Source organism: Triticum aestivum, chromosome 7B (genome assembly GCF_018294505.1).
Source record: "Triticum aestivum cultivar Chinese Spring chromosome 7B, IWGSC CS RefSeq v2.1, whole genome shotgun sequence".
Lineage (NCBI taxonomy): Eukaryota > Viridiplantae > Streptophyta > Magnoliopsida > Poales > Poaceae > Triticum > Triticum aestivum.
The window spans coordinates 207,709,824-207,736,775 of record NC_057813.1 but is presented as its reverse complement, the minus strand read 5'-3'; the positions used below and the strand labels follow the sequence as shown (position 1 = coordinate 207,736,775).

The following is a 26,952-nucleotide window of genomic DNA, read 5'->3' as shown; positions in this document are numbered from 1 at the left end:
GAAGACAAAGGATGGCACATCTGGATTCCTGCACTTTGTTAGAATGGCTGTCCACTTTTTTGGATCATTAAGTCCTCGAATGTTCCAATTCAGAATATTCCAATTTCTGTTCATCAGGGGGATATTGAGCAGCACAAGCAACCACAACACTTGAAGGAAGAGAAGTAAGGCAGACAAGACCCAGGACAAGAAAAAAGGATAGATCTTGCAGAGGGATGAACCCAAAAGTCTGCACCAGGCTACTCATATAAAAAGTGCTCCAACAACTGGTCATATAAAACAAGGACCGCAGATACATCAGACACATTGCATACATAAAGGTTCTAATAAAGAAACTGAGTCTGTAAAGCTCTCAGGAGTGGCTTTAGAGCCATTTCTTGCTCTTCTCCTTGGTGCCCTTGCCACCATCCATCACCAGGCCTTCTCCTTTTCCTTTCTTGGATCTCTTAGTATGTTGTCCTCCAGAAATCTCCTTGTCAGGAACCTTACAGAAGGAGGTGTTCAGAGATTTAACTATTTTAGCAGATAGTGTAGCTGGTGAAACATGACAAGCCAGACAATTCTTATCTCTACATACTACTTGCTTGAAACCTTTAGATAGTTTTTGTAATCTGCAGCTCCTCCTTACCTCAGTTTCCACCATGGGGATGTTATCCTTCCTCTTCTTGCTTTTATGTAGAGCAGAGGTAGAAGAGGTTGACATAGATTCAGAGGTACACTTGTCCTCTGATGCCTCCACTCCTTGTCCCTGAGAATCCTGAGAAGGAGTAGAAACAAGACATGCCAAGACATCACTACTATGACAGATCTCAGGGACAGAGAAAGGTAGAGTAGAATTACAAGAAGATGCTTGCTTGATGATTTCCCAAACTATGGATGAGATGATTTTTTTTTCCCAAGGGAATTTATCTGGATTGAGGAAATTAACTGAAAGAAAGTTAACCCGATCTGATGGTACCTGAATAATGTTGACACTGTCAGGTTTTAGAGCAAAATGTCGTTTCCAAATCTTTGCACCTTCCTTACCAAGCAGGGCTTCCTCATTGACCTCTTGTAGAACCTCATGATCCCTAACAGAGGAGGATTCTGGGCAAAGGGTGTGATACTGATTAGCATAGGCTCTGATAGGGAAGCCAGGGGGAGCAGATAAGTCTGAATAATTGCCTGTACCTGTATTTTCCTGAGCCATCTCTAACCCTTTATCATTAATCTGAGCAGCTAGAGGCAGAGGGTTATTAGTATCATTCACTGTTGCCACAGCCACAGCAGTGTTCTCTGAATCCTTAAGTCTTTACAAATTATCAGGCTGAGAGATTGAATTCAGTCTAGGGTCATCAAGTGAGTTTCTGTTGTCCCAAATCGCATGAGTGTTGAGAGCCTCAATCATGGGGTCTACCAGCTGTACCATTGGCAGCACATGGGGAACATGTTGGTGCACAGGCAAGGGCTCAATATGTTGGGCTGCAGGTAAGTCCTGCCGGCCCAAGACCGGCAAAGGTATCTCTTGTTGGGCCAGAAGCTGCTCCAGTTCAGGTCCATTGGGCTGCAGTTCATTCAAATCTGGTAGCAATACAAGCATTGGCGCCATAGGGCTATTAGCAGATGCATCAGAGCTAGCACTGTTGTCAGGTGGAACCTGTGAACCAGTGAGAATATTGTTTGCTTCCTGGGCCTCATTAACTTCCTCATCCATTGGAGCCATCAGATCATTGAGAGCCAGAAATTCACCTGCATGAAGCTCAATATCTGCATTTGGTGGTAAAGCCCAATGCCCCCAGCCTAGTAAATCCTCTTATACATCCTCTTCGACCTCCTATAATTGATTAGCAACATGTCCCTGTACTGGTTCTAGAGCAAGCTGGAGATCAAGCTGAGGATTATTCTGTTGGACAGGAATATGAACATCATCATGTTCATGCTGCTGGAGTGGTCCAACAAAATGGTTATGCTGATTTGGATGGAAATTGAGTTGTGCAGGAGCCGGATGTGGATTTCCAAAAGGATCAATTGGATCTTCGTCAGGGGCCTCAGCTCCCAAAATCTGATGCTGCAAGATAACTACTGGGAAAGTGAGGGAGTCTGTCTGAAAGTCATATCCCTCCCCAAAGACTAGGCTAGCAGGGATGTCACTCAACTGCTCAACTCTCACTTTAACCATCAGATTGGCACAAGTGCTTCTATTTCTGTCCCAGCTTAGAAATTTTCCAAATTTGCTGATAGCGTTGTTAAGTTCTTGAATGTCTCTCCTGTTAAACGGATAGCCATAGAGAAGGATCCAAACGTCTCTGTTCATAACCAGCCGCCTCCAATTCAGGCCCTTGTTGTGTGGTTGGAAAACCACATGAACATCAGTGAAAGGGTGGGGACTATCAGAAACCAGTGAATCCCTATCAAAGACACTTGCCAACTTGATGTACGCTTGGCCAAAAGGACACGACTCAATCTCTGAAAACCCTATGCGCTTGTCATCCAGAAAGTCAGTGAGTACCTCTCTGACCGTATTGAACGCCACTGGAAGATTGGGCATAGGAACAATCGTCGCGATGGCCCATTCCTCATGGGTTGCAGGCGCCGCACCATTGATGATCTTGATGCATGCAGTCCTACCCTCCACCTCGATGCTCTGGTGGTTTGGCGGAAGAAATGGCCTGGGGTCGAACGGGAAGGTGGCCATAGCACCTGCTGTGCTAGACTGCGGCAGTGTGGAAGATGAGGCTATGGAGTTTGGATTGGGCGAGATTGTGGCTGCTAGGAGACGCTGGGGGACGGAAGTTTGGAAGGAGCTGCAAAGAGGGCTACCAACCCGGCGGAGAGGAAGGGCATTAATGTGATTAGCAGGGGCGGCCGGTGTTGTGACTGCGTGATTAGTCACAATCGCGGGAACAGTGGCCACTTGCCTCGAAAACTCGACCGTCGGACGACTCTGAGGATTGGGCTTGTTGACTCGGTCTTGTTGGGCCTGCGAGTAGCAATCTCGTCCAATGTGGCCCCATCTCTTGCACTTGTGACACTTGATACGATTCGTGCAGCTGGGCCTGATATGGCCCGGAAGAAGACATCGGACACAGTAGTTTATCTGTGGGCCTTTTTGAAAATGAGATGATCCCACTTCCTGCGTAGCAACTGACGAATAATGGGCATTAACTCCGTGTTGATGAGCAGCATTAGAGGAAGGTGGAGAACGCGCAAGATTTTGACGATCAACCGGACGAACCGCATGGCTCGAATCTCTGAAGGTAGCGGGAGATCTAAGAGCTTGAAGATAAGATTTTCTAGGATGGTTTCTGAAAATACGAGTCCACTCGTCTTCTTTCTCTTGCAGATATTGATCTAGTTCCCAGCTAGAATTAGGACCCCCATTACCCCAGAGAAGGAAATTGATATTGATCAGGGGGAGAGATACATTACCCTCCTTGATAATGGAGAAGCCAACTTATTTGGATGAGACGGAAAATTTGAAAGACCAATTCTGAAGACGAGATACCTTATAGAGAGAAGCGCGCCCACCGAAGCAAGAGAGGAGGATAGTGCTAACAGATTCCTCAGTGAGGCTGATACGAGATCTGGTGAACTCAGCAACAAGGATGAATTCCTCCATATCCTTTCCTTCCTCAAACTTGATCTTGACACCCCATTTTCTCCAAACTTCAGCCGCAAAGTCCTGCCCTTGGTCGAAGTTCAAATCTGCAAGAGACATGGCTAGGAAGGAGAAGATCAGCGGGGAAGAGAGAAACGTAGGTGGACGCCGGGGCCGGAATGGCCACCGGCGGCGCTAGGAGCGGGGCGCAAGGCGTGGGGGAGCGGGGCGCTAGAGCGGAGCGGGGCGGGCCTTCCCGATGAGATCTGATTCGTTCGATTTGCTGGACCGCAAAGTCTTTGGTCTACGGTCTTGCCTGCCTGCTGGTTATCTCATCGCCATCTTCTTCACTCAGCGACACAGAAGTAATCTTTTCGTGGAGCTGTTGCGACTCCGCTTTCTTCATTGTTTTATTCTTTAAGAGCATTTATAGTCGGACTTTGCAAATCTGGACCCTCAAACGCTCGTGGACATGACCGAGCGCGTCCGCGGACGATGATCGGTCACGCCTCAATTTCGCTACCCTGCATCTGTCCCTCTCATATTTCAACCATAAATCCATACAAAGCATGCATAAGAAATCCTACGTACTACATGCTATGTATTACCCTAGCTACTATTCGTCGTCGGAGATGTCAATGACAATGGTGCAGGACGCCGGCTGGACGGGCGGGTAGGAGAGCTCCGGCTCATCCTCCTCCTGCTCGACCTCATCCATGTAGGCGAGCATCTCCGCCTCCTCCGCGGCCTGCTGCGCCTCCATCTCCTGCCGGCGACGGCATCTGGCCTCCGCAGCCGACTTCGACCGAAGGGAATCGAGGATGGCCTGCTCCTGCAGATCCTCGTCGCCTGCGTCCCCCACATCCTCCTTCTCCAACTCATCCTCCTCAACCTCCTCCTCCACTTCCTCCTCCTACTCCTCCAACTCCTCTAGATCCACTGCATCCGGAGGTAGCCCTGCGGCGACCCGGGCTTCAGGCCTAGCCCGGATATGCTCAAGGAGCTCGGGCCAGCGCTCCGGAGTCAGAAATGGCTCGCTCCTCACCTGGTGGCGTGGAAGCATGGCTACTAGGCGGATGGATGGAGTGGAAAGTGGCGGCGGCGGCGGATAGTTGGAGGAAAATGTGCATGGATGGTAGGGTTTCCCCGGTCGACTTAAATAGCCGGGCCGGTCAACGATGGTAGGGTTTCGGACCGCCGGGTTTCAGGACGTTTCCGGCTAGGACCCTTTCGTCAGTCATACGTGACGGACGTGGCGGGCGCCTCATATTTAGGCTGGATATGAGACGTGTCGGTCACTCCGGGCGTTTGAGGCGTCCGTCTGAGTCAAAAAAATCATGACCGGGCGGTCCGGCCGGTCGTTTGAGGAGGGTTTGAAGCGCCCGGCTACAGATGCTCTAAGAAGGTAATTAGTTGTGCCTCTGAAATTCTATGTCAACAGTGCTAAATCTTGCTCCAGTGCGCCGCCCATACTTGACAGCGAACCCAACCTGTGCCATGGTATATCATGAAGCGGAGGCGTGCCCATGGGGCCTGCGCAGTTAGCCGTCCATGCCCGATTCCAGCGATTTGACACCGAATCAGCCTACCTATCTCACTGGGCATGTTGGGCCTCCGGTAGGCACACGTCGATGTTGCTTTCCGTATATTCTATGTTGTCATCCTCACACCACGTAATAAAGCAAGGAAAAGGACATGCATAACGTTCCACCCTCGCAGATTCACCACAAACGCTAGGCTGTCCACGCATCAGCTGGACACACTCTGGCTCTCGAACTTTGAAAAGACCAGATGGTATAGCGCTGGCCAAGCTTTTTTCTTTTCTTTCCTTTCCTTTCTGTCGTTTCTTCAGACACTCTAACTTGCATGGTTGATTATCTGCGACGGTACCTCCCAAAGCTTCAATCGCTCCTGATAATGCAGGCTAACTCGCCGGACACAATGCATAAAACACAAGTGATCAACAGCTAAGTAAATTATCCTGCATGCACGTACTCTAGACTTAACTAATCACACCATCATCACCATGCATAAAAGGGCCGACTCGATCGATCAATGGATCGATGTGTTAGAGAGAATCGAGAGAGAGGAGCGAATGGAAAACAGATATATGAATGAACAGTTATTCTATTGATTGAAGATTGGGGTATTTATACCCAGTTTACAAGGCGGTTACAAAAGGAGGCAGTTGCCAAAAGTGGCACCGACATAGCAGTGATTAATAGTTAATTAACCTAATTAATTAATTCCTAACACTCCCCCTAATCAATGCTTGTCTTTGTGAATATACATCATCTTGATAGACTCCTCCTAGTATGTATTTGCCTTGAACGTTCATCATCTTCATCTTGAAAGTCTCCTCCAAAAACCCTGTGGGAAAAATATGAGGAGAATAGTGCAGATATGTTGCTAAAACTCCTTTAAACCTAGTGGGAAAAATAATAAGGAGAAAATGATGCAACATATAATTATTATTGTCTCTTGATAACTCATATGATAAAAACCTTTGAAGAAGGAGAAAAATCATCGATGAGTTTAGAGAACAATTAATATGTCTTGAGTACTTTCTTTAAAAACCCCGATAGGGAAAAAAGAAAGTATGACATGCCTCATTAAAAACCGTTATGAGAAACTTTGAGAGAAAACTCATAAAGGAAAAGAGTGCGATTATATATGCCATCGAAAACTCCTTTAAAACCCAGTGGGAAAAATATAAGGAGAAAATGATATGACATATATGAACACTTGTATCTATATTGTCTCATTAAAAACCTTTTATGAGAAACCATTAGGGAAAAACTCGTGAAGGGAAAAAGAGTACAATATATGTAATCTGATGTTTGTTAACAGGTTATACTTTGGGAGATTACTCCCCCTGAACTTTGCAAATCTGGAGGATGTCTCATATCAATTACATTGACATGATCATGACATTATGAATAATATGTCGGTTTTTCCAATATTTTGTTTGCAAACTATTTCATCACTTTTCTATAATTCATGAGGATAAGTGATCTCGAGCAATGTGCTTTGTGATATTGCTCTTCATATAACCTGTATGTATTGAGTAATACAAGTGGTAGCATCTTGATAAATCAAGTTATGTTACTCTGATGAATCTCAACCACATGGTTTTGAGTGTGGTTAATCATTCTGCTAAGCCAACCATATTTTCAATGCCTTTAGATAAAGTAATTATGTCAGAATGATAAGGGGAAGTAGCCATTAAATTCTATTTATATGAATTCCATAAGAAGGCTATTCCATCAAATTCAGTCATTGATATGGCTTTGTTGGGATCAAGTAAAGAGCCAATATCATGGTCAAATCTTGATTTTCCTGATGGAATTGTTCAAGATTTATTATGAACTTGAGATATAAGTTAATATTCCTCATATCGACCATATACGTTTTGTTGGTGTGATATATCCACATTGAACTTCTCAAATATGTTTTGGATATATGTAGACTGATATGTATTCTTGAGAGAATGCTCAAGTTGTAAACTTAAGCTAAATTTGGTTTAATCCAAATTTTCCGCCTTGAGATGATTTTGTATATGTTTAGGTCTTGTATAGACATTGATGATGAAGTCATCGATATACACTAAGTGATATAAGGAAAACAAATTTTAGATTTCCTTATTAACACAGAAGTAATCATCATTCTTTGAGTAATCCCTTTGAAGAAGGAACTCATTTAGTCGGTAGTACCATATGATTTCCGACTATTTCAAGTCATAGAGTGACTTTGAAGTTTTACACAAAACATGCTACGATTTATCTTTGGATTCGGAATTTTAAGCCCTTCAGAAACTTTAAAATAGATATCCGAAATGAGTGATCCATATGAGTATGTAGTGACTGCATCCATTAACTGCATGGTATTATTCGTACTGCCTATGATATTTAGTATCGAAACATAATTCCACTAATACCAGAAGGGTATGTCACATCGTGATCGATGACGGATCTCTGCGTGAACCCTTTTGCTACAAGCCTCGCTTTCTCACCACCTCATTGACTTTGTCTATGAATGAGAAGTTTTTAGTATTCCATATGGAAGATACTTATGAGGAGTAGGTATTACTGCAGTAAATACCACTCATTTGTTGAGCGAGTGCTATCCTTCATTACTTGCTTCCTTTTTATGTGAACCAATATGAGTGCAAGAGGCACTCTACCATGGATTTTGGTTCTGGGCCCAAAAGGTTTTAGCAATTTGAGAAGAAATATATGTCGACAAATGTAGTCTTTAGTTTATATGATCCTGATGGAATCATTGAAGTTTGTGGATAAAATATGTACTCCTTTTTAACTCCTTGTGATTTCCTACAACAAATGGAGTCAAGGTGTTTCGATGTCCCGGCACCAAAACATTTGTGCACCTTTATGCCGGGCATTGGATGATGAGCATCCAGTGAGGTGTCTTTCAACTTGATGTTGAATTACATTTACTAGTTGAGGATGTGATTTCCTCTGTTTCCGCGGAAGCATATGAGAAGTTATATCTCGTATTGTCAGATTTTCTCCCCTCTTGCTCTCATTTGGGGAGAAGAGTGGTTTATCAGGTACCTCCACTCTTCTGACACTTTACTGCAGGAATATATAATTTAGTAACACCTTGTCATCAGTAAATGTATGTGGCAGATTTGCAATGTGTTGCAAATATATAATTCTCTAAACTTCTAGTTCAGATTCTTTGAGACGTGGATATAAGGATTGAATGTCAATAACATTTCTAATTTATTTTTTCGGCATTCTTTGTGGTACTTATCTCCCCCTAATGCCGAAAATATCCTTATTGCTGATGCAATCAGCGTACGGACTATGAATAATTTTGATTGACGGATAAATTATTATTCCTCACATAGATCCCCGATTTTCTGTGAGTGCCCATTGATGTATGCTGTAGTGGTGATATCGGTATGTAACCGAATTATCGCAGATGGGAAATACTTTGTTGATTTCCACGTAGTTACTACAAGGGGAAAGTAGTATGAAATGCAGTTGGTATGATTTAGATCATACTTATGGTGTGTAAGGCCGTATGTGTCCAGCAAGAGGCTGGTAAATTTACAATTCTTTAAGATTGGTCATGTAATTCATTTCACTATCTTTGATAAGAAATTTAGTTAAACCATTCTGGGTATGTACATAGAGTACAAAAATATAATCGGACATTGGTTGTGAAATGATTTCAATGACATTGTCCATTCGAATGGGTTTTTCGATCCTGTTTTCAGGAGAATTTGCTCCTACTTTGATAAGTTGAGCAATTTATTTAGTAAGATCATGCATGTTTGTGTGTGATAAGAGACACACTTGAAATCATTTTATAAATGTTCCTATGAGTACCATGAAGTATCTAAATAATTCCACATAATGGTTAACTAATCCACATATGTCTTCTTAATGTATTCAAGGAAGATTGAGTGGCTCATTTAGAATTTTAAGGTGAGAGTGCCTTAAAACTGATTTCCCCTAAGGCACATGTAGTGCGCATAAAATCTGATGATTTGGGATATTTTGCAACTTGTTAAGTTGTGACCAACAGAATTGTCAATAATTTTCTAATCATCCCCAAACCAAGATGGATAAGTCTATCAAAATAGACATTTAATTTATTAATATTTAGAAAATTATTTCGTACGCAACAATACTAAGTATGAATTTAACCATGCTATCAAATTTATTAAATATTGTATCCAAGTGATGGGATATTGAATATCCTACTACATGTAGTAGTACAAGTACAGGTTAATGCTATTTTTGGGAATAATTAGGAGATTACCTAAGGTCTCCGATATTATTGAGTGCAAATGAGTTCATCCTCCAGTTTCTGCACTAGATTTTGGTCCTCCTTCTGATGAAGATTCTGAGAACAATTCTTTACCAGAATCTGGTTGTTATTTGCAAATTTTCAAATTTATCCCATTGAACTTATTTGCCTTTTAATAAATTTGTGATGTGGTTCGACCATATGTTTGAGGGTTTGGTAATCATAGGTACAATATTTATATAACCACGCATCTGATAAACTTGAGAGTTGTCTTTTGATCATTTGAAAATGACCGATTCTTATTAAGAGATAATTCCGTCTTTGGTTGTCTATTAGCCTCCACTTTACTTCGAATTCCTCATAGTTCTATTTTGTGACAACTAACTTGCATACTATTCTCGATACTAGCATGAATTTTAAATTATGGTATAGCACCCATTGGGTGAATCTGATGATTTTAAGAAATTCCATGTTTCTTGATCATAAAAAAAAGGTAGTACCATCTTAAGAGGATGTAAAGTGCATTAAGGGCTTTTCAACTGGATCTGTATATAGGAAAATATTTGATCACGAGATCTCAACTTAAAGTTGATTAAAGTGACAGAATTGTGAGATGCGATAGACTTGATGTTTTGAAATCAAATGGGTGATCAATCGTGATGTGCTCATGGCAGCATGTTTCTCTCAAGGGAAAAATTGTAGTGAATAAATATTCATCCATAATTACTTAGTTTGAGAACTAAGTGAAGTTGATGACATATAAAATGCAACATGTATATACTTAGCTATCAAGAGAATAGCCATTGCAGAAGGTGGAGTTGTAGTGGCAATAGGCCACGGGTGGACACAATGACTGATGTCATGAATCATCTTAAAATAAATACTCCCACCTAATCTTGAATTTAGTGCATTTGGAAATGTCAGGCATGTGTTACATGAAAATACTCATGGCCAAGATGATCCTTGGTGAACCTGGGTGTATCCTTCAATACAATAGATGTGATGAAATCATTGCTAATGTTTTGGACTTCATTCTTGAGAAAATATGTGACTTCAGAGTCACTGCCAAAACACATAGACTTTTCATGTTTATCATTGGTTAGTCACTATAAAAGTATAACCACAATTTGATGTGGACCTATCAATAGTGTTTGAGACACTCAACAATTTCTATAAATTGTGGTATCCATTTTAATGAATGGACGACACTATAATTAAAAATAGTGACATAGGCTCTTCTGCCATGTATTTTACCAATGTAATAGAAGGTAATCGCTGGTATATGCAAATATTTGCATAGTTTTCCATCACATATTCAAGCAAAGTGAGGCTTGAATAGTTTGTGTTAGCACAAAAATACCATTTCGGCATATAACAAGTGTGCAAGAACAATATTTACTATGAGAGTAAATTATTTTAGTGAACAACAACAATAAATGCTTCGGATGAGCAAGTTTTAATTTAGCTGATGCCTTATAGCCATATGTGTAGACCTCGATTTATATAGGATAACACTTTGAAGATAGTCACCGTGTGCGGTGTAGATCTCGCAGTAATAGAAAACATAGTCTAACTTTTGTCAGTAGATGTTCATATCTCTATTACCTTATGTTATGCTATATTTAAGAAAATCACTTTGAAGGTAATCATCTGTCAAAGTGACATGATGTAGACCTTGCAATAATAGTGGATAGTCTGTAAAAATTTACAGTAGATGCCACTATTACCTTATGATATCTCGACGTAGTCACATATAATATTAATATTTGGAAGAGCACTTCGAAGGTAGTCATCTTATTAAAATGACAAGATGTAGACCTCACAGTAGTGATGAATAATCTGCAAACTATGCAGTAGATGCCATCAATACCTTGTGATTCACAAATAATATTTGGATGGTCTCAACAAATATGACACTTCATAATTTATTTATTTATGTCTAGTTTCACAAGATAATCTCAATTGCCAAACTAAAGTTGTTGCACTAAGAAACATGTCATAGGATGTTAGAAAAACATGTATGTTGATCATACATGCTTACTGAAAACATGTCTGGAATAACCATTCTCATGATGAAAAAGAAATAGAGGAATCCGACGATCTCACATGCATATATAGATAATAGCCAAGGGCTTAATCTGTAATTTCTCAATAAGCATGATAGCTTATTCATTGTACAGAAAATCTAAAGATTAATCTGTAAAATGCAGTGATAAACTGATAGTATGCAAAATCGAAATAAGGAGACGGCTTATTCTTTAGTTTCCGTCAGCGTGAGGGTCCAGATATTAAAGAAAGACTAATTTGAGAATAAGAGCAATAGATTGGCTGAAACTGAAAATCAACGAAGGGATAAGGTTATCCTCTTTCTCCCGTGAGGTTCCCCATGGATGATTCGTATACGTCGCTGGGGAACAGCACGGTGGCGAAGGGCTTGCCGGGCGCCGAGTCCGCGCCTGTGGCTTCCGCCGTCTCGATGGCAGGATGGAGCGAACTTCCCCCCGCGTGCGCCGGAGGGCGTCCTCACGAAGGACCGGCAGGGAGGCGTGGTGTCGGGTGCGGCCGCATCCTGATGAGTCAACCGCCGTGCGTCGGCCGTTGCCGACGTGGGCGTTGTTGCGCCGTGCTCGCGAGGGAGCCGCGCTTTGCGCCGCCACCGGGACGGGTGCCGTCCATTGCGCCATGAGCGGCCGTGTCGCATGGAGGCGGGCTGGGCACGGCCTCGCCGCCAAGCCATGTGAAATCAAGCCGAAGGCCATGGTTGAGGGCGCTGTTGTCCCGTGAGTATCCTGTGGATGGAGTCCTTCACTTTGAGAATTGGCACGATCTCTGTACCTTTTCTATTGCTGATCTTCTCTTCTTCTGCTCTTGCTAGAAACGATTCGCTGGATGGTCTTTGTTTAGGGGCATCGCCGATGACGAATTATTGAAGTGAGTTGCGGTAATTCCTTCCAGTCCGTGCCGGGGACGGTGCCGTCGCCTTGGCAGCGAGGCACTTGTTCTTGTGGCCTCCTCGCTGTCGGCAGAGCAAAGTGCGTGATAACGTGTTAGAGAGAATCGAGAGAGAGGAGCGAATGGAAAACAGATATATGAATGAACAGTTATTCTATTGATTGAAGATTGGCCAACACTGGGCGCCGGTGCGCCGGCCGAATGTTTCGGCCGGTCCGCTCCCAGCCGCCCGATCTACTGTGCGACACCGTCAGATCGAAGCTCCTCTGTTATTTTTTTTACCTTTTCGTCGTCTCCCTGAGCGCTCGCCGCACCGACCGCCCGTCGGGGCCGCCCCACGCTCCGGCACTCAGCTCGCTCCGGCCGCTCGCCGTCCCGGTCGCCGGTTGGAGCTGACCGCTCGCCGCCTTGGCCGCCCGTTGGATCGCCATGGATGCAGCTCCGCACTCAGCTCGTCCAGACCATTCGCCGCCCCGGCCGCCCGTCAGGGCCGTCCCGCGCTCCGGGACTCAGCTCGCTCGGACCACTCGCTGCCCCGGCCCTGCCACTCGCCGGAGTGCCATGGATGCAGCTCCGCCTCACCGATGATTGATTTCAGCAAAATACAGAGATGCCCCGTGGTAGCATTTTCCCGTGTCAGTCGTAGCAAATGAAAACAACGGTTGCAGCAAAAAAGATCCATCAGTGTCGCCATTGTAGCAAAAATGTTAATCGGATGTAGCTTCCATGGTTGCCGGTTGCAGCAAAAAATGACGTGTTTGTAGCAAAAAAACACATCGTCGTCGTTGTCAGGTCGCATCATCATCATGTGGTTGCAGCTACAACGAGCAAAAAGGCTACAACCGCTGACGTGAAAAGCTTCAACCGGCTATGAAAAAAAGTTTTAACTCATGTACGAAGAAACCTATGACAACCAAAAAAGAAAGGTTACAACCGCTGACAGAAAAGCTTCATCTGATGACGAAAAAAGCTTCATACGGCCATGAAAAAAGTTTCAACCGTGGAGCCGGAAGCCATGGACTACGGACGAAAAGCTGCGACCGGCGTTTACAAAAGCTACAACCGGAATTGAAAAAAGCTTCAAACTTATTGTCTTCGCTGTGACCATGGACGACAGCGAGGAGCGGAGGCGGCGACGCGGGGAGATGCTGCGGCCATGGTGGCCGCGAGCTGGAACCGGCTGGCGGGTGAGCTGTAGTCTTATGACAGAAGTATGGGGCGGCCGAGGGATGAGCGTGGTCTGCACGGGTGGCCGGAGAGCAGGAGCGATGGAACGGCAGCGACGACGGCGGTCGGCGGCGTGAGGAGCTTGCACTGGTTCGTGAGCAGCGACGAGGAGAGAGGAAACGTGGTTGTGGAGTCGCGGCTGAAGGTAGAAGAAAAGATAAGGGATAAGGATAGAAGAGGGAAAGTTGTGTGCGGCCCACCGCGTACACACGTTTTGTTTTCGGGGGTGTTTTGGTGGACGCTGGGCCAGCGTGGCGTGCGATCCGGCCGAACGGTTCGGCCGGCGCACCGGCCTCAAACGATTCCCTTGAAGATTGGGGTATTTATACCCAGTTTACAAGGCGGTTACAAAAGGAGGCAGTTGCCAAAAGTGGCACCGACATAGCAGTGATTAATAGTTAATTAACCTAATTAATTAATTCCTAACACGATGCACTGCCAGCTTTGAGCGGTGTCCACGATCTATCGTCATCGGCTTCCATTTTTTTATGCATGCACTTGCTTTTGGGAGTATGATATACCAAGCGGGAGATCAGCTCAGCTGCCGTAATTATTGTTGCCCACGGAGCTGACAGCTCATGACACATGCGATCACTTAGCTTCATGTTAGCTGTAAAACTTCTCGATCGTAGCTGTGATGTCCTCTGTTTTCACATCATTCATGCATAAATAAGAAATAAAATGTAGTACGTGCTACTAGCTCATAGTACATTTAGATAGTTTATTACTGGACCACTCTTCGATAGAAAGATTAACATCATCAGGCTCCTCTCGATTGATGATGCTAGGCAGTAGCACTAACGTATTCCGCGTTCATCTCACGCTGTACACTATAATTAATCTCACGGCTCTCAATCTGTAACAATTTCCAGTACCAAATCAAGTCTAATGTTTTGAAACTAATGCTATTGTAGCTGCAATGTACGTAGCTAGCTAGCGTCCACGCACATCATTGCGCTCTTGGCCACGATTTGGGCATTTGGACATCATCATCATCCTTAACCTCTGGCACGTCAGTCTACTCAACATAGCTGCATTCATTCATCTCCAATGGTTTCTTTCTTTGCCTCTAAGTCAATCCCAACAGTATCTTCACCACTTGTGTCGCACCAGCTAGGGCAAAGAGATTACACCCAGTAGCTACTAGTACCACTTCATTATGAGGAGGAAAATGTTAACTAAATTCCAGATATACTGACGTGGCATCACACTTTGACATACACGCTCTGCCTTTTTTTACACGTAGCTCTAGGTGACTGCGCCGCTTTCAACTGCAGATTTATTGATCATCTGCCAAGAAGATATACACCACTCGATCTATAGGGATCATGTCACGACCTTCAATGGCGACATTCGAGCGCACATTCTTCGGCTCAAGTTGCATTGTCTCTACGCCACCATCGAGTGCGCCGTGGAAAACCGAGATATATCGATCTCCCTGTTCTCTGTGCCTTTGCAATCCCCATAAAAAATAATAATCCGTGTTTGCTAATCGTGAGGTGCCTGCATTTTCCAGTGCTAGTCGTATTTCTACTTTCTCTGAGGCTGGAGGTGGGGACAATACCATCAGCGCAGCGACGAGCGTGGACGGAGACGGGGACGATGCTGCGACCGCCGCGTCCCAATCGGTGGCAAGGAAACGGGTTTAACGGGCGCGAGCACTAGGCTTGCCGGCGCCGGAACATGGGTTGAGGGGTTTATAGGGATGGCCCAACCGCCCAAGCACAACAGTGTGCCAGTGTAGGGAGGTTGAGGAGAAGGCGGGGTGGCGACGTGGCGTGCAGCAACGCCCGACGGCGGCGGGGTGTGTTGGAACCGAAGCCCTCTAGCTACCTCTCCTCTCACTCGAACGGAGGTGAAAGAAGAAAAACAATGGACACAAGATTTTCTGGCCGGCGACGAACGCCGCCATGGGCGCTCAAACGCCCCAATCATTTTCCTCTTTACAGTGGCTACATAGCTTACCCTCGGCTCACCTTCTCTACACACACAGGCTCTATAAATAACCTTGCGCACGCACACATCCACGGCCACACCGGCCACTAACACACGCATGCAGGGATCGCCCAACCACTAACCCAGTAGACACATGCATGCATATCTACTGACTTGGCCGGCACACATTTGGCCACTACCTATGACCCAGCCAACTAACAGCTTAACAGACTCACGCGACGTACGCACATACGCACAACACACATGCGCACCCACCCACGTCACACACGCGCACAGACGCGCCACGGCACACATGGCTTATGGCTAATATTCTCCCCCCTAAGCCATGACTGTGCCGCCAATCTTGACGTACAGGACACCGGCTCTTCGTCGACTGTCGCGAGGAACACCATCTTCTCGACGCATCAACGGCCTTGATTCCCTCGAGCTCGAACTCGACTCCGGGCACTGCCATTACAACGTACACGGGGTTTTATACCCAGGGACGCGCCGGGCACGCACCCACGTCCTAGCCCACGTCAAGCGCCCGTCCCGCCCGCTCTACCCGCGCCCCCTCCGACATGCACGCACACGTCTGGGCGCGGCGAGCCCGCGATGGACCAGCTCAACGCGCACACCCCCGCTCGCCAACGGCCACCCTACACCACGGTCCCGCCGCGCCTGACATGCCCGGCGCGCGCCCATACACGCGCCTGACGCATCCGACACGAGCTCCGCGGCTCCGTGCCACGAGCCTCCACGGTTGTCACGCCGAGCCGCCGCGACCTCTGCGCCACCACGCAGGTCCTTCGTGACCTCCTCGTCTCCGCGACCGCTGTGCCCTTCGCGCGCACTCCCCACGTCCCCGCGCTCCCGGCCCGCGCTCCCGTCGCGCACGTACGCGATCTGCGCAACCAGGTCCAGTGCCTCGACGTGGTCCACTCCCGCGGTCCCGACGCGCCCGACGCGTCCAGTACACACCCATAACACGCACCGGTCACGCCCGACTCGCCGCCACGGCTTATTGCCCTGCACCGCTGCGGACTCCATGTCGCCATGCAGTGCCTCCACGCCGCCACGCCGTGCTGCGCCGCCGCGCCACCACGCAGCACCTCGGCGGCCTCCGCGGTTGCCGCACGTACGACGTCACCGCCCGCCGCCTCCGCCACGCGCCATGGCAGCCACAGCGCCGACCACCTCCATAGGCCGACACACGGCCCGGAGCTCCATCGCGTAGCCGCCGGCGAGCACCGCCATCGCTGCCACGCCTCCGGCACGGCGAGCACGCCCAAGACACCAAGCTCATGATACCAAATGTTGGAACCGAAGCCCTCTAGCTACCTCTCCTCTCACTCGAACGGAGGTGGAAGAAGAAGAACAGTGGACACAAGATTTTCTGGCCGGCGACGAACGCCGCCACGGGCGTTCAAACGCCCCAATCCTTTTCCTCTTTACAGTGGCTACATAGCTTACCCTCGGCTCACCTTCTCTACACACACGCAGGCTCTATAAATAACCTTGCGCACGCACACATCCACGGCCACACCGGCCACTAACACACGCATGTAGGGATCGCCCAACCACTAACCCACTAGACACATGCATGCATATCTACTGACTTGGCGGCACACATTTGGCACTACCTATGACCCAGCCAACTAACAGCTTAACAGACTCATGCGACGTACGCACATCCGCACAACGCACATGCGCACCCACCCACGTCACACACGCGCACAGACGCGCCACGGCACACATGGCTTATGGCTAATAGGGTGGAGGCAGGCGGATGGGACTGAGGTTGAAGATGATCATCTAGTCGTTCAGCATGCGTCCAACGACCGAGATTTTTGACCGACGTCAATTTTTTTTTTCAAGTACCTGAGGATATGTGGTTTGTGCATAAACAAATCATTCTAACAAAGAATAATTTGGTTAAGCGCAACTGGATAGGATCTACTAGGTGTAGTTTTTGTGATCGGGACGAAACTATCAAGCACCTCTTCTTTGACTGCCCTTTCGCAAAGGTTTCGTGGCACACGGTGCATATTGCCTTTAACATTACTCCTTCGAATTTGGTCAGTACGTTATTTGGAACGTGGCTTGTTGCGATAGGGTCCGAAATAGCCAAACACATTCGTGTAGGAGTATGTGCTTTGTTGTGGGCAATTTGAAATTACTGAAATGATTTGACCTTTAACAGAAAAACGAATATTCATTTTTTATAGGTTATTCCAAGCTAGTGCGCTGATCCGTATGTGGTCCTTACTCACTCCGATGGAGGCCAAGAAGCGTTTGGTTACTGGGTCAGTCCGATGGGAGATGGTAGCGCGGGATATCTTCAACCGATTTGGATGGCGGTCATACGGTTTGGATGGCGGTCATGTAATAGGATAGACAATTAGTTTACCTATATTTGTTTTGCTCTTTGTTTTGCCAGCCGGTTGTGGCTTTTGGGCCTTGTGTTTCTGGCGTTGTGGCTCTTTGTGAGCTCGCCTTTATTTTGCTTTCAGACTTTACGATCTTGTTGAACAACTTTATTTATATATTTATGTGGCCGTATGCATCGTTCTGATGCAGAGGCCGAGGAGACCCTCCTTTTTGAAAAAAAAATTACCTGAGGTATAGGCAATCTCGTAATATTATTAACATATGTGAGCACATGAATACACTTGGGTTCGAGCCATATCGAGCTTGCGTCCTTGTGTCCTCTTTGTTCATGCGTGGTTGATATCTCAAGACCCTTCCTTGCAGGTACTCAAACAAAACTTACGCCGAGGAACCTTTCATATTCTGATCGGTTTGTCTAATTTACATCTAAATGTTTTTTTAAAAATGTCACATCTAAACTCCCACAACTAACGCAACAACAAGAAACAAAAAAAAAACTAGGATAAAAAAATAGACCACAAGCGTAGTGAACAACAGGTTAGATGTAATATAATTATGTCACATTTAGATGTGTCCTAAACAAACCCTATTCTGGTATTCAAAATCAGGAGTTACTCAATTCTATTTCAGATAGGCTCCATAAGAAAACGAAAGGTCAAAATGCTAATAAATAGTCCCTTCATCTCAAAATAAGTGTCTTAACTTTATACTAACTCTAGTACAAAGTTGTACTAAGATTGAGACACTTATTTTGGGACGGGGGGAGTATTAGTTTATTCTCTAGTTCACCTAGTCTGATATTACCCATTTTCTAGGATCTTGAAACCACCAGTCATCCCGACCACAGCTGGCATAGACCTATAAGAGGGAGAGAGGTAGCAAAATCATTTCCTTATTTTCTGATGGTAAATGACTAATGTTGCTAATACATCTCTCGTTGATCTTGTGTCAAGTTTGATCTTCTTTCTCGATCAGATTTATTTTATTTGCAAAATTATTGTGCATTAGTCAATGGCCTTAACGATGATAGAAAATCAAGCAAGTCCTGAGACAACGAGGAGGGCAACCTGAAGTGGAAAGTGGAAAACATTTTTCCCCAAGCATGACAATGAAAACAAGAACAAAAGAGAAAAGAGAAAAATTGTAGTGTATTATCGTTAGAAGACCTCGCCATCAAATGAGAAGGAATTAAGAAAACCTCATAAACCATGGTGACATGATTTGTCGAATTGGAGAAAGAATTAATAATTTTAGAATGATACCTTCATCTAAAGTTGGAGTAAAGCAGCGACAAGCAATATGGATGGATGGAAGGGAGTAGTTTAATTCGTGTATAAGGATAAGAAATGTGACCAGCAGAGAGTGATGAGATTAATCAAGAAGCAAATCGAATGGTGATTTTTTTGGCTGGTTTTATTAGTACTAGCCATTCCAAAAACCAAATAAAAATACCCAGCATTTATTTTGCGCCGATCTGGACCAGCGGTAGGCTAGTACTAGGATACAAGGCTGGCACTGTAGAACGTGCAGGGAGGTGACGCGATGTACACATGTACTGATCAGGTTGGTCGGTGCATGCATGCGTGTGACTGAGCGCGATGGCCCCCTCTTTACAACTCAAAAGGTACGCCTGCCCTCGTGGCCTTGCCAGCCCTCTCCCTTGGCCTTTTTCTCCGTGCATCTCCATACATTTCAAAGAAAATTAAACTCGTAAACACAACAGTTTGGACCATAGCCTCCGTGCATGCGTGGCCACCACCCTAATTTCGATATAGCCATCACCGTACGCAACTTGCTTGCATCTACAGTACGTACTACACTAGTAGTATAGTTTTTGCAATAGTATATCGGCGCAGATTCCCAACCAAGATCAGAATGATGCAGATCAGTGTTTTGATTCCTCGATTTCATTTTACTTTTCTGCGTGACGCGAAAGGGCGGCCTGCTTTTGCATCCTAGCTGTGATTTTTGTGACCATTTTGCCCCTGAGAGCCGCTATATAAGCCTCTCTACCGCAACGCATTGCTTCACACAACACAGCCGATCGCATAGTGTGATCTGATCAGTCGCGCCAAACCGAGCTCTAGCTTCAGGTTGTCGGAGTTCGCACCGATCGACTCAGAACTCTTCACCAATGGCCGCCGTCCAGGTAGAGATCTACCCTGCTCAGTCTGCATTATTATGGTTTTGTTGCGTTTCGATCATGTAGCTTTTGACCTGCTGCCACGGTGCCACCTCGATCTGTGGCACGATCGGCCAGCTTTGCGCATCACCAACCTGATCGCACGTACGCTTCGTACTGTGGTATTTATCTGACATGACATGATGATGTGCATCAATGTAAACGCAGGTCCAAGCCGCAACCCACGCGATGCCCGTCGAGGAGGCTCCGGCTCCCGCGCCGGCGGTGGTGGAGGCAGTCGAGCCGGCCGTCGTCGTTGTCGAGGAGACTACGGTGGCGGTGGAGGTTGTCGAGCCGGCCGTCGTCACGGTCGAGGAGACTACGGTGGCAGCGGTGGCGATTGTCGAGCCGGCCGTCGACACAGTTGAGGTGGCAACGGCTGAGGCTGTGGAGCCGGCCGTTGTCGCCGCCGAGGAGGCCGCGAAGGAGGAAGCTGTTGCACCGGCCGTGACCGAGCTGGCGAAAGAACCGGAGGCAGCTCCAGCGGAGACCAAGGAGGCCGAGACAGAGGCCAAAGAGACCGAGCCCGAGGCTGTCCAACCGGCGGCAGCCGCCGAGGAGGCGCCTGCTGTGCCGGCAGTGACTGAGACCAAAGAGCCGGAAGCTGCCCCTGCCGAGGGAACAGAGACCAAAGTAGTGGAGCGTGAGGCAGCACCGGCTGAGGTCGAGACCAAGGAATCAGAGCAAGAAGCTGCTCCAGCTGAGACTGAGACCAAAGAGGCAGAGCCAGCCGCTGCCGAGGCCGAGGCCAAAGAGCCGGTGGCAGAGGAGACACCGGCCGAGGAGGAGGCAGCTGCCCCGGAGGCCGTTGTGGCAGTGCAGGAGGAAGCAGCAACTGCCGAGGCACCAGTGGAGCCTGCCGTCGCCGTCGAGGCAGCACCGGTAGAGACAGAAGCACCAGCTGCTGCTGCTGCCGAGGCAGAGGCGGAGGTCAAAGAGCCCGTAGCAGAGGCACCGGTCCAGGAGGAGGCAGCGCCCGCAGCCACCGCCGCCGAAGCGTCGTCAGTGCAGGAGGAGGCAGCACCGGCCGAGGCACCTGTGGAGGCACCCGCGGCCGCCGAGGCGGTGCCGGCAGAGGCACCAGCTGCTGCCGCCGCCGCCGACAAGGCCACTGAGTGAGTTGATGCGCGCGGGTGCGATCGTGCCCCGTGAGCTAGCCTTTGCTTTGCCTGGCTGGCTGGCTTCCGTGCGCGTGCCGTGGCATGCCATGGCACGCTACCTAGTTCGTTTATTATTGGATCCGTATGTGTGGGCGTATTTCGTGAGTGGTCGTCGTCGTTGTCGTCTGGGTGCATTGTACGTGATGTAGTAGCTGCGTATTAAGTAGGACTGCTGCGTATAATGTCTATCAATATTGTGTCGTATGCTAGTCGTATGTGTGTCGTTCTCGGCGTGATCTCAATAAGGGCTTGTTCGGTTAATTCTCTCCCCAAGAGGATTGGAGGGGATTGGCAAAGATTGGTTTGTATTTTGATTTACAAGAGGTTTAAATCCATCTCAAACCCCTTCAATCCACTCGGTTTGGCACGTAACCGAACAAGGCCTAATGTGTTTGTGTCTGTGTCTGTGGCGTTCCGGGTCCCACTGTCAGTGATGTCATGGCGTGACTGGCTTTGGAGCCTATTTTTCATCTCTTTCTTTCTTGGTGTTTCCGTTGGTTAATATATATGTGCAGCTATTTATTTGTGTATACTGTGTTGGTACTAAAGAAAGCGTCTGATTTGTGTAATGTCTCACCTGTGCTGTGGGGTTCATGATCCGAGCTGCAATTTTAAATGACAGACTAATCAGAGTGTATTTTTGTTTTCCATACGATCCTTGAAAAGGATTGGGTTCCACTATCAACGATAACAGAAGTCAGAGTATATGTTCGCCACAAATGCAGTTGTGCTCGACTCCTGTTTTGCAGATTACGAGTTGAACATTTGATCCACTAAAAGTTCCGAGGTTTAGAACTCGCATAAACTTGAGATCTCACAACCATGTGTTATTCGAAACTCACAAACAAGAACAACGGAACAAGTGCATGATCTACAACAAAAGAGTACATAATCATGATTATATATTAGTATATGGCAACATCAACTCTAATTTTTTTTGCAGCGAAACTACAAAATTCTGTTCATTCATCAGTGAAGTTGTTGGCTTCATCTTGGGAGCTCCTATTCAACACTCTAAGCATTAGCTGCCCCTATAATGCAGGCTAAACCTCGACCTATGTAGCAATTCTTGTGCTTCCTGATTTTTCATTTTTCTGCTCGGTTTTTCATCTAGCCTTTTTTTTAGCTAACTTCTTTAATTGAAAAACTTTCCAAATTTTCAAAAATTCTTATGAAATAAAACATATTTATAGATTTGTATTTTAATGAATTTTCAAAATTGTTGTGGTTTTAAAAACATTTTCATGACCTTTTAAAACATGTTAATGAATTAAAAAAATGTTCATGAATTTGTACAAATACTCGTGGATATAATTTTTTAAAAACCTTTAAGAAAATGTTCATGAATTTTTACAATGTCCGCATATTTATACATTCTTATGAATTTTAAAAATTCTCACAAATTTTATATTTTTTGTGAATTTTCAAAAAGGTTCACACCTTTTAAAAATATTATTAATTAAATAAATCATGAATTTAAAAATAAAAAGGAAATAGAAAGAAAAAGAAGAAAAAAACAAACGACAGGAGAAATAAGGAGGAAAACAAAAAGAAATCGGTGAAACAAGGAAACAGAAAAAAGAAAAAAACATACTCACATGTGTCCATGTACTTTTTTAGTCGGCCCGACGACTGTCTCAGCCCCGGCGAGCTTGTCGACGAATTGAGTTCGGTGCCCGCAAGGTGTTCGATCAAACTGGGCCTGGAGAGCTAAGCCTTTCCATAGTGCTCAAGTAGCAGCTAGGAAGGATGTGGAGAGTGCATTTGAGATTTTGCAACCCCAGTTTACTATTGTACAAGGACTAGCTCGGTTCTTTAACTAAGAAATCCTTTCGTACATCATAATTGCCGCCGTGATCTTGCCCAACATAGAATCAAAAAAAAAAAATCTTACCCAACATGATCATTGAGCATGAGCTTGGTCAAATTTGGATTACTCCTACCATGACTTCATGCGAAGGGTGGTGCATCCGCAAAAAGGGAAGACAACATCAACACTTTCTTCAAGTTCACCTTCGAAATGCGGATACCACTAAAGTCTTAAACATTTATCACAGAGGAGTGATGGACATGGAATAGTCAACAAGACCACTAGCTCTAGTTATATGTTTCGTGTTCGTGTTTGATGCATTTTGTTTTATGATTGATGAACAATTGTGTTGAGATTGGGGTTAAATATTGATGAATTGTGTAATGATTAAGTACTATTTGTGTTTTATCTATGCGGATTAATTTCACATGAATATGATAAAATTTTCAAATTTCTAGTCTCCAACTTTTAGTCTGCTAGAAAAGCAGAAAATTTTCTAGAGACCAAAAACCATTTCTTGCCACCTTTTCTCGCCATCTCTAAAACCAATTTTTGGTCTCCAAATTTTTGGTTTCTTGTTGGAGATGCTCTCACGATATTAGAACAGCTCGCATTTTGGAATAATGATTTTATGGACACATCTTGTATGGAACAATCAAGTGACATGAAGTAATTAAGATAAAGGCTAACATGACACAAGAATCTGATTACTACATGGTTCTCACAATCATCAAAGTTTCACATGCTCCAAGTGAAACCACACCCCTAATTCCTACCAACTAAACTAAACACTGCATTAGCATAAGTAGATAGATTATCAGATGGACAACAAGGTCACGTTTCGCTTGCAGAAAGACCAGGTCAATTCAGCCAGCGCATGCATGTCTGGTCAACATCAATGGATCGATCAGAAGCTCTTGTCAATGCAAACAGTGATGACCATCTCCTTGTCCGCCTGAGGTCCAGTCATCTTGGCCGGCGGCACCGTCAAGAACTCCACCGTCTCCACGGCGACCTCGCCCGGCGCAGCGCTGCTGGTGACTTCACAGTCCAGCGTGATGGCGCGCTCGTTGCTGGCGTGCGCCCAGAGTTTGAGCCCGTACTGCTGACCAGCCTCGCCGTTGGCCCTCACGCACACCACCGAGACGGCCCTGGCCGGCCCGAGCGCGCCGATGGCCAGGAGGAATACGGCCTCGTCCTCCTCCGCCGCGACGAGCAGGACCCGCGGCTCCGACGCCCGCACGCCGAGCCCGAGGTGCGTGCCGTAGCGGATGGTGTGCACGGGCCAGGAGTGCGCGTCGATGAGGTGGGCGAGGAAGCGCCGCGGCGAGCCGACGAAGGCGCAGCCGGGCTCCGTGCAGGAGCAGGGCGCGTGCGGGCACACGCTCTCGTGGTCGCGGGGCTCGTAGTAGGGCACGTAGCTCGGGCAGCCGTGCTGGTGGTAGGCGCACCGGACCCTGGCGGAGCAGACGATGCCGTCCATCACGGGGCACCGGACGTAGGCGCCGCCCTGGTCGCACGAGTGGCACCGCTTGCCGGGGAGCTTGCTCTGGCATCTGCTGCAAGCCGTGTGGCAGCCGGCCGCGCACTGCATGCGTGAACAGATGAAATAAAATCGGGATTACACATGCGAATGCAAGAAACCATTAATCGATCGATCGAACGAACGAACGAACAGGAAGAGAAACCGAAAAAGGCTTTTACCTTCGCGTTTGATACGCAGCGCGTATCTCCACCACTCATGCCTTGCCCATGATCGCACATGCACGTGAGAAAACTGGCAAAGGCCCCGCTAGGAGCCAGGGTATTCATGTCAGGTAGTAGGTGCACTGTTGCTAGATTCTTTGCATGTGAACGTTTTATCTCTCCAGCAGAAGTACTAATCCCGGTGATTATCTCTCCAGCCGCCGTTGCTAGAAGTAATTCAAACCCATAAAATTAAAATATGCAGTTGTTTAGATTGTCTGAAAGAACGTTTTTTTAAATAGTTTCAAAGAGAATCAAACTTTGTTAGCTTGGTGTATGAACCTTGCCATAAAAAACAGAAGAACTTTTGAAAAACTCTGGCATAGCTCATAAAATAGTTAGAGAACTTTATGGACTCTTCTTTTGAACTTTATCTTCAAAACTCAAAGAACTTTTATTTTTTATTGTTATTTTCAAAAGTTCTTCTGATTTTATTCCAAAGTTCAAACACATCCTTCATAGAGTTCTGTTGATATTTATACTTGTGATTAGTGGCAAGTTATGCATACCAGATAAAATTGTTATGGATACGATAAAATTAGCAAGTAGACTATTAATTTGTTCACCTAGTTGTAATTAGCAACGTGAGTTACGCACATCAAATAAAATTAATGAGCTGGCCTGCCACCTAAACACATGCATGTGAGGGAAATGGGTATATGACATGCGTGCAGGCCCTAGTGAGAAAAGGAATCTAGCATGTGGCCTCACTCTGAGTGGACCCACGATGTCCTGGGCCTGCATGCAGCGCTGATCCAAGTGCAGGGAAGAACGGCATGGATTCCCGCTGCGAATGGAACGCGAATGAGAAAAACCGCATCCGAAGAGAAACCTGGAAGACGGGTGGCCTCAGGCGATCGGAGCAGACGGGGCAGTGGAGCGCGGTCGAGTCGATCTTGATGTCGATCTCCTTTCCGGCGGGGGCTACTTCCGTCGCCACAACTGCACCACCACCACCACCTCCTCCGTTTGGCTCCTGTACTACTACTGCCACTTCTTGCTTGACATTGGCTGGCACTGGCAGTAGCAGAGGCTCATCCACCCTCGCCTTCTTGACCCTCGCATTCTTGTTGCCGCGCTCCATTTTGATCTAAGAAAAACCACCGGCGGCGATCAGTTGCCACATATAAATGTGAGGATCGAAAGGGAAAACAAAACTGTGGAACCTGCAGCCGCCGGCCGGGGAGCGATGGAATACGAGAAGAAGAAGGGACTTGAGTTGGGAGGCGCAATGCTTGACGACGGCGAGGAGGAACAGAGGCGGAGAACAACAAGGTTGTAATGGTACCAACGCGCTTTGATGTGAGGAGGCCTCGTGATGTGACATGTGAGGAGCAGACTGCAAAATCTTTTTCTCGGATTTGCCCGTCATGCTGATATCAGGAGATGCTGCCTATACTTCCCTAGCTTACAACTACTCACTCTGTTTCAAAATATAGTGATTCTCTATTCCATGCTTCAATTTTGACTATAAATTTAACCAACAAGACCGACCGCGGCCGGAGCAAAAGTTATACCAGTGAATTCGTATTCAAAAAATGTTTTTAATTATATGTTTTTTCTCCTGTCGCAGTCGGTCTAGTTGGTTAAATTTATGCTCAAAGTTGACCGATCCCTTCTCCCCAAACTTTGCTTCTCCCCCGTCGGCGACGAACCCTAGCTGGAGTAGCTACTCTAAAAAAATGGTCAAAGTTGGACCTCGGGAAGCGTGGGCACACTATATTTTGAAATGAAGGGAGTATGACACTAGGATAAGTCCAAAAGCTAAAGAAATTCCCTGCAGTAATCATTTCATCTGAAGCCTTGTCACCTAGGGAAAAACTTTCTTTTCACACCAACACATTGTTTATGGAGGTAATAGCATCCCAGATTCTAGAACTTGAAGAGAATGTGATGATTTAGTCCAAAAAGCTGCAAAAGTGAACTGAGGCCTCCCACAACTTGCACCTCATATGATGATTTAGTCCGCAGCCAATCACAGCGCGACAAGTGGCACCCTGGAGCTCAGACCGGTCAGCGCTGGCAGTTTTGCACAAAATTGCAATATGCTTCTGATACTTTGCTTTTTTTACATAATGACATGGAGTCTATTACTGGATTCTAATCCCTTCTCCACTGTTTAGAGAAAATGTCTGGAATGAAAGTCAACTACTTGAAGAGTGATATTTTCACAGTAGGGTTGAGTGTAGAG

At 46.2% G+C, this 26,952-nt stretch overlaps 2 protein-coding genes across 2 annotated transcripts; one reads left to right on the top strand and one right to left on the bottom strand.

Moving 5' to 3' along the window:
• Nucleotides 1-19,773: 19,773 nt before the first annotated feature.
• LOC123157307 (fruit protein pKIWI501) lies at nucleotides 19,774-21,735 on the top strand. The gene is made up of 2 exons (XM_044575563.1): nucleotides 19,774-20,012; nucleotides 20,214-21,735. The coding sequence occupies exons 1-2, from the start codon at nucleotides 19,998-20,000 to the stop codon at nucleotides 21,162-21,164; spliced, it is 966 nt and encodes a 321-aa protein (XP_044431498.1). The 5' UTR covers nucleotides 19,774-19,997; the 3' UTR covers nucleotides 21,165-21,735.
• A 1,932-nt stretch (nucleotides 21,736-23,667) lies between these two features.
• LOC123159691 (uncharacterized) lies at nucleotides 23,668-26,034 on the bottom strand. The gene is made up of 4 exons (XM_044577505.1): nucleotides 25,928-26,034; nucleotides 25,473-25,851; nucleotides 24,720-24,928; nucleotides 23,668-24,603 (listed from the first exon to the last, which is right to left on the bottom strand). Exons 2-4 carry the CDS (start codon nucleotides 25,843-25,845, stop codon nucleotides 23,923-23,925), a joined length of 1,263 nt encoding a protein of 420 aa, XP_044433440.1. The 5' UTR covers nucleotides 25,846-25,851; nucleotides 25,928-26,034; the 3' UTR covers nucleotides 23,668-23,922.
• Nucleotides 26,035-26,952: the final 918 nt, after the last annotated feature.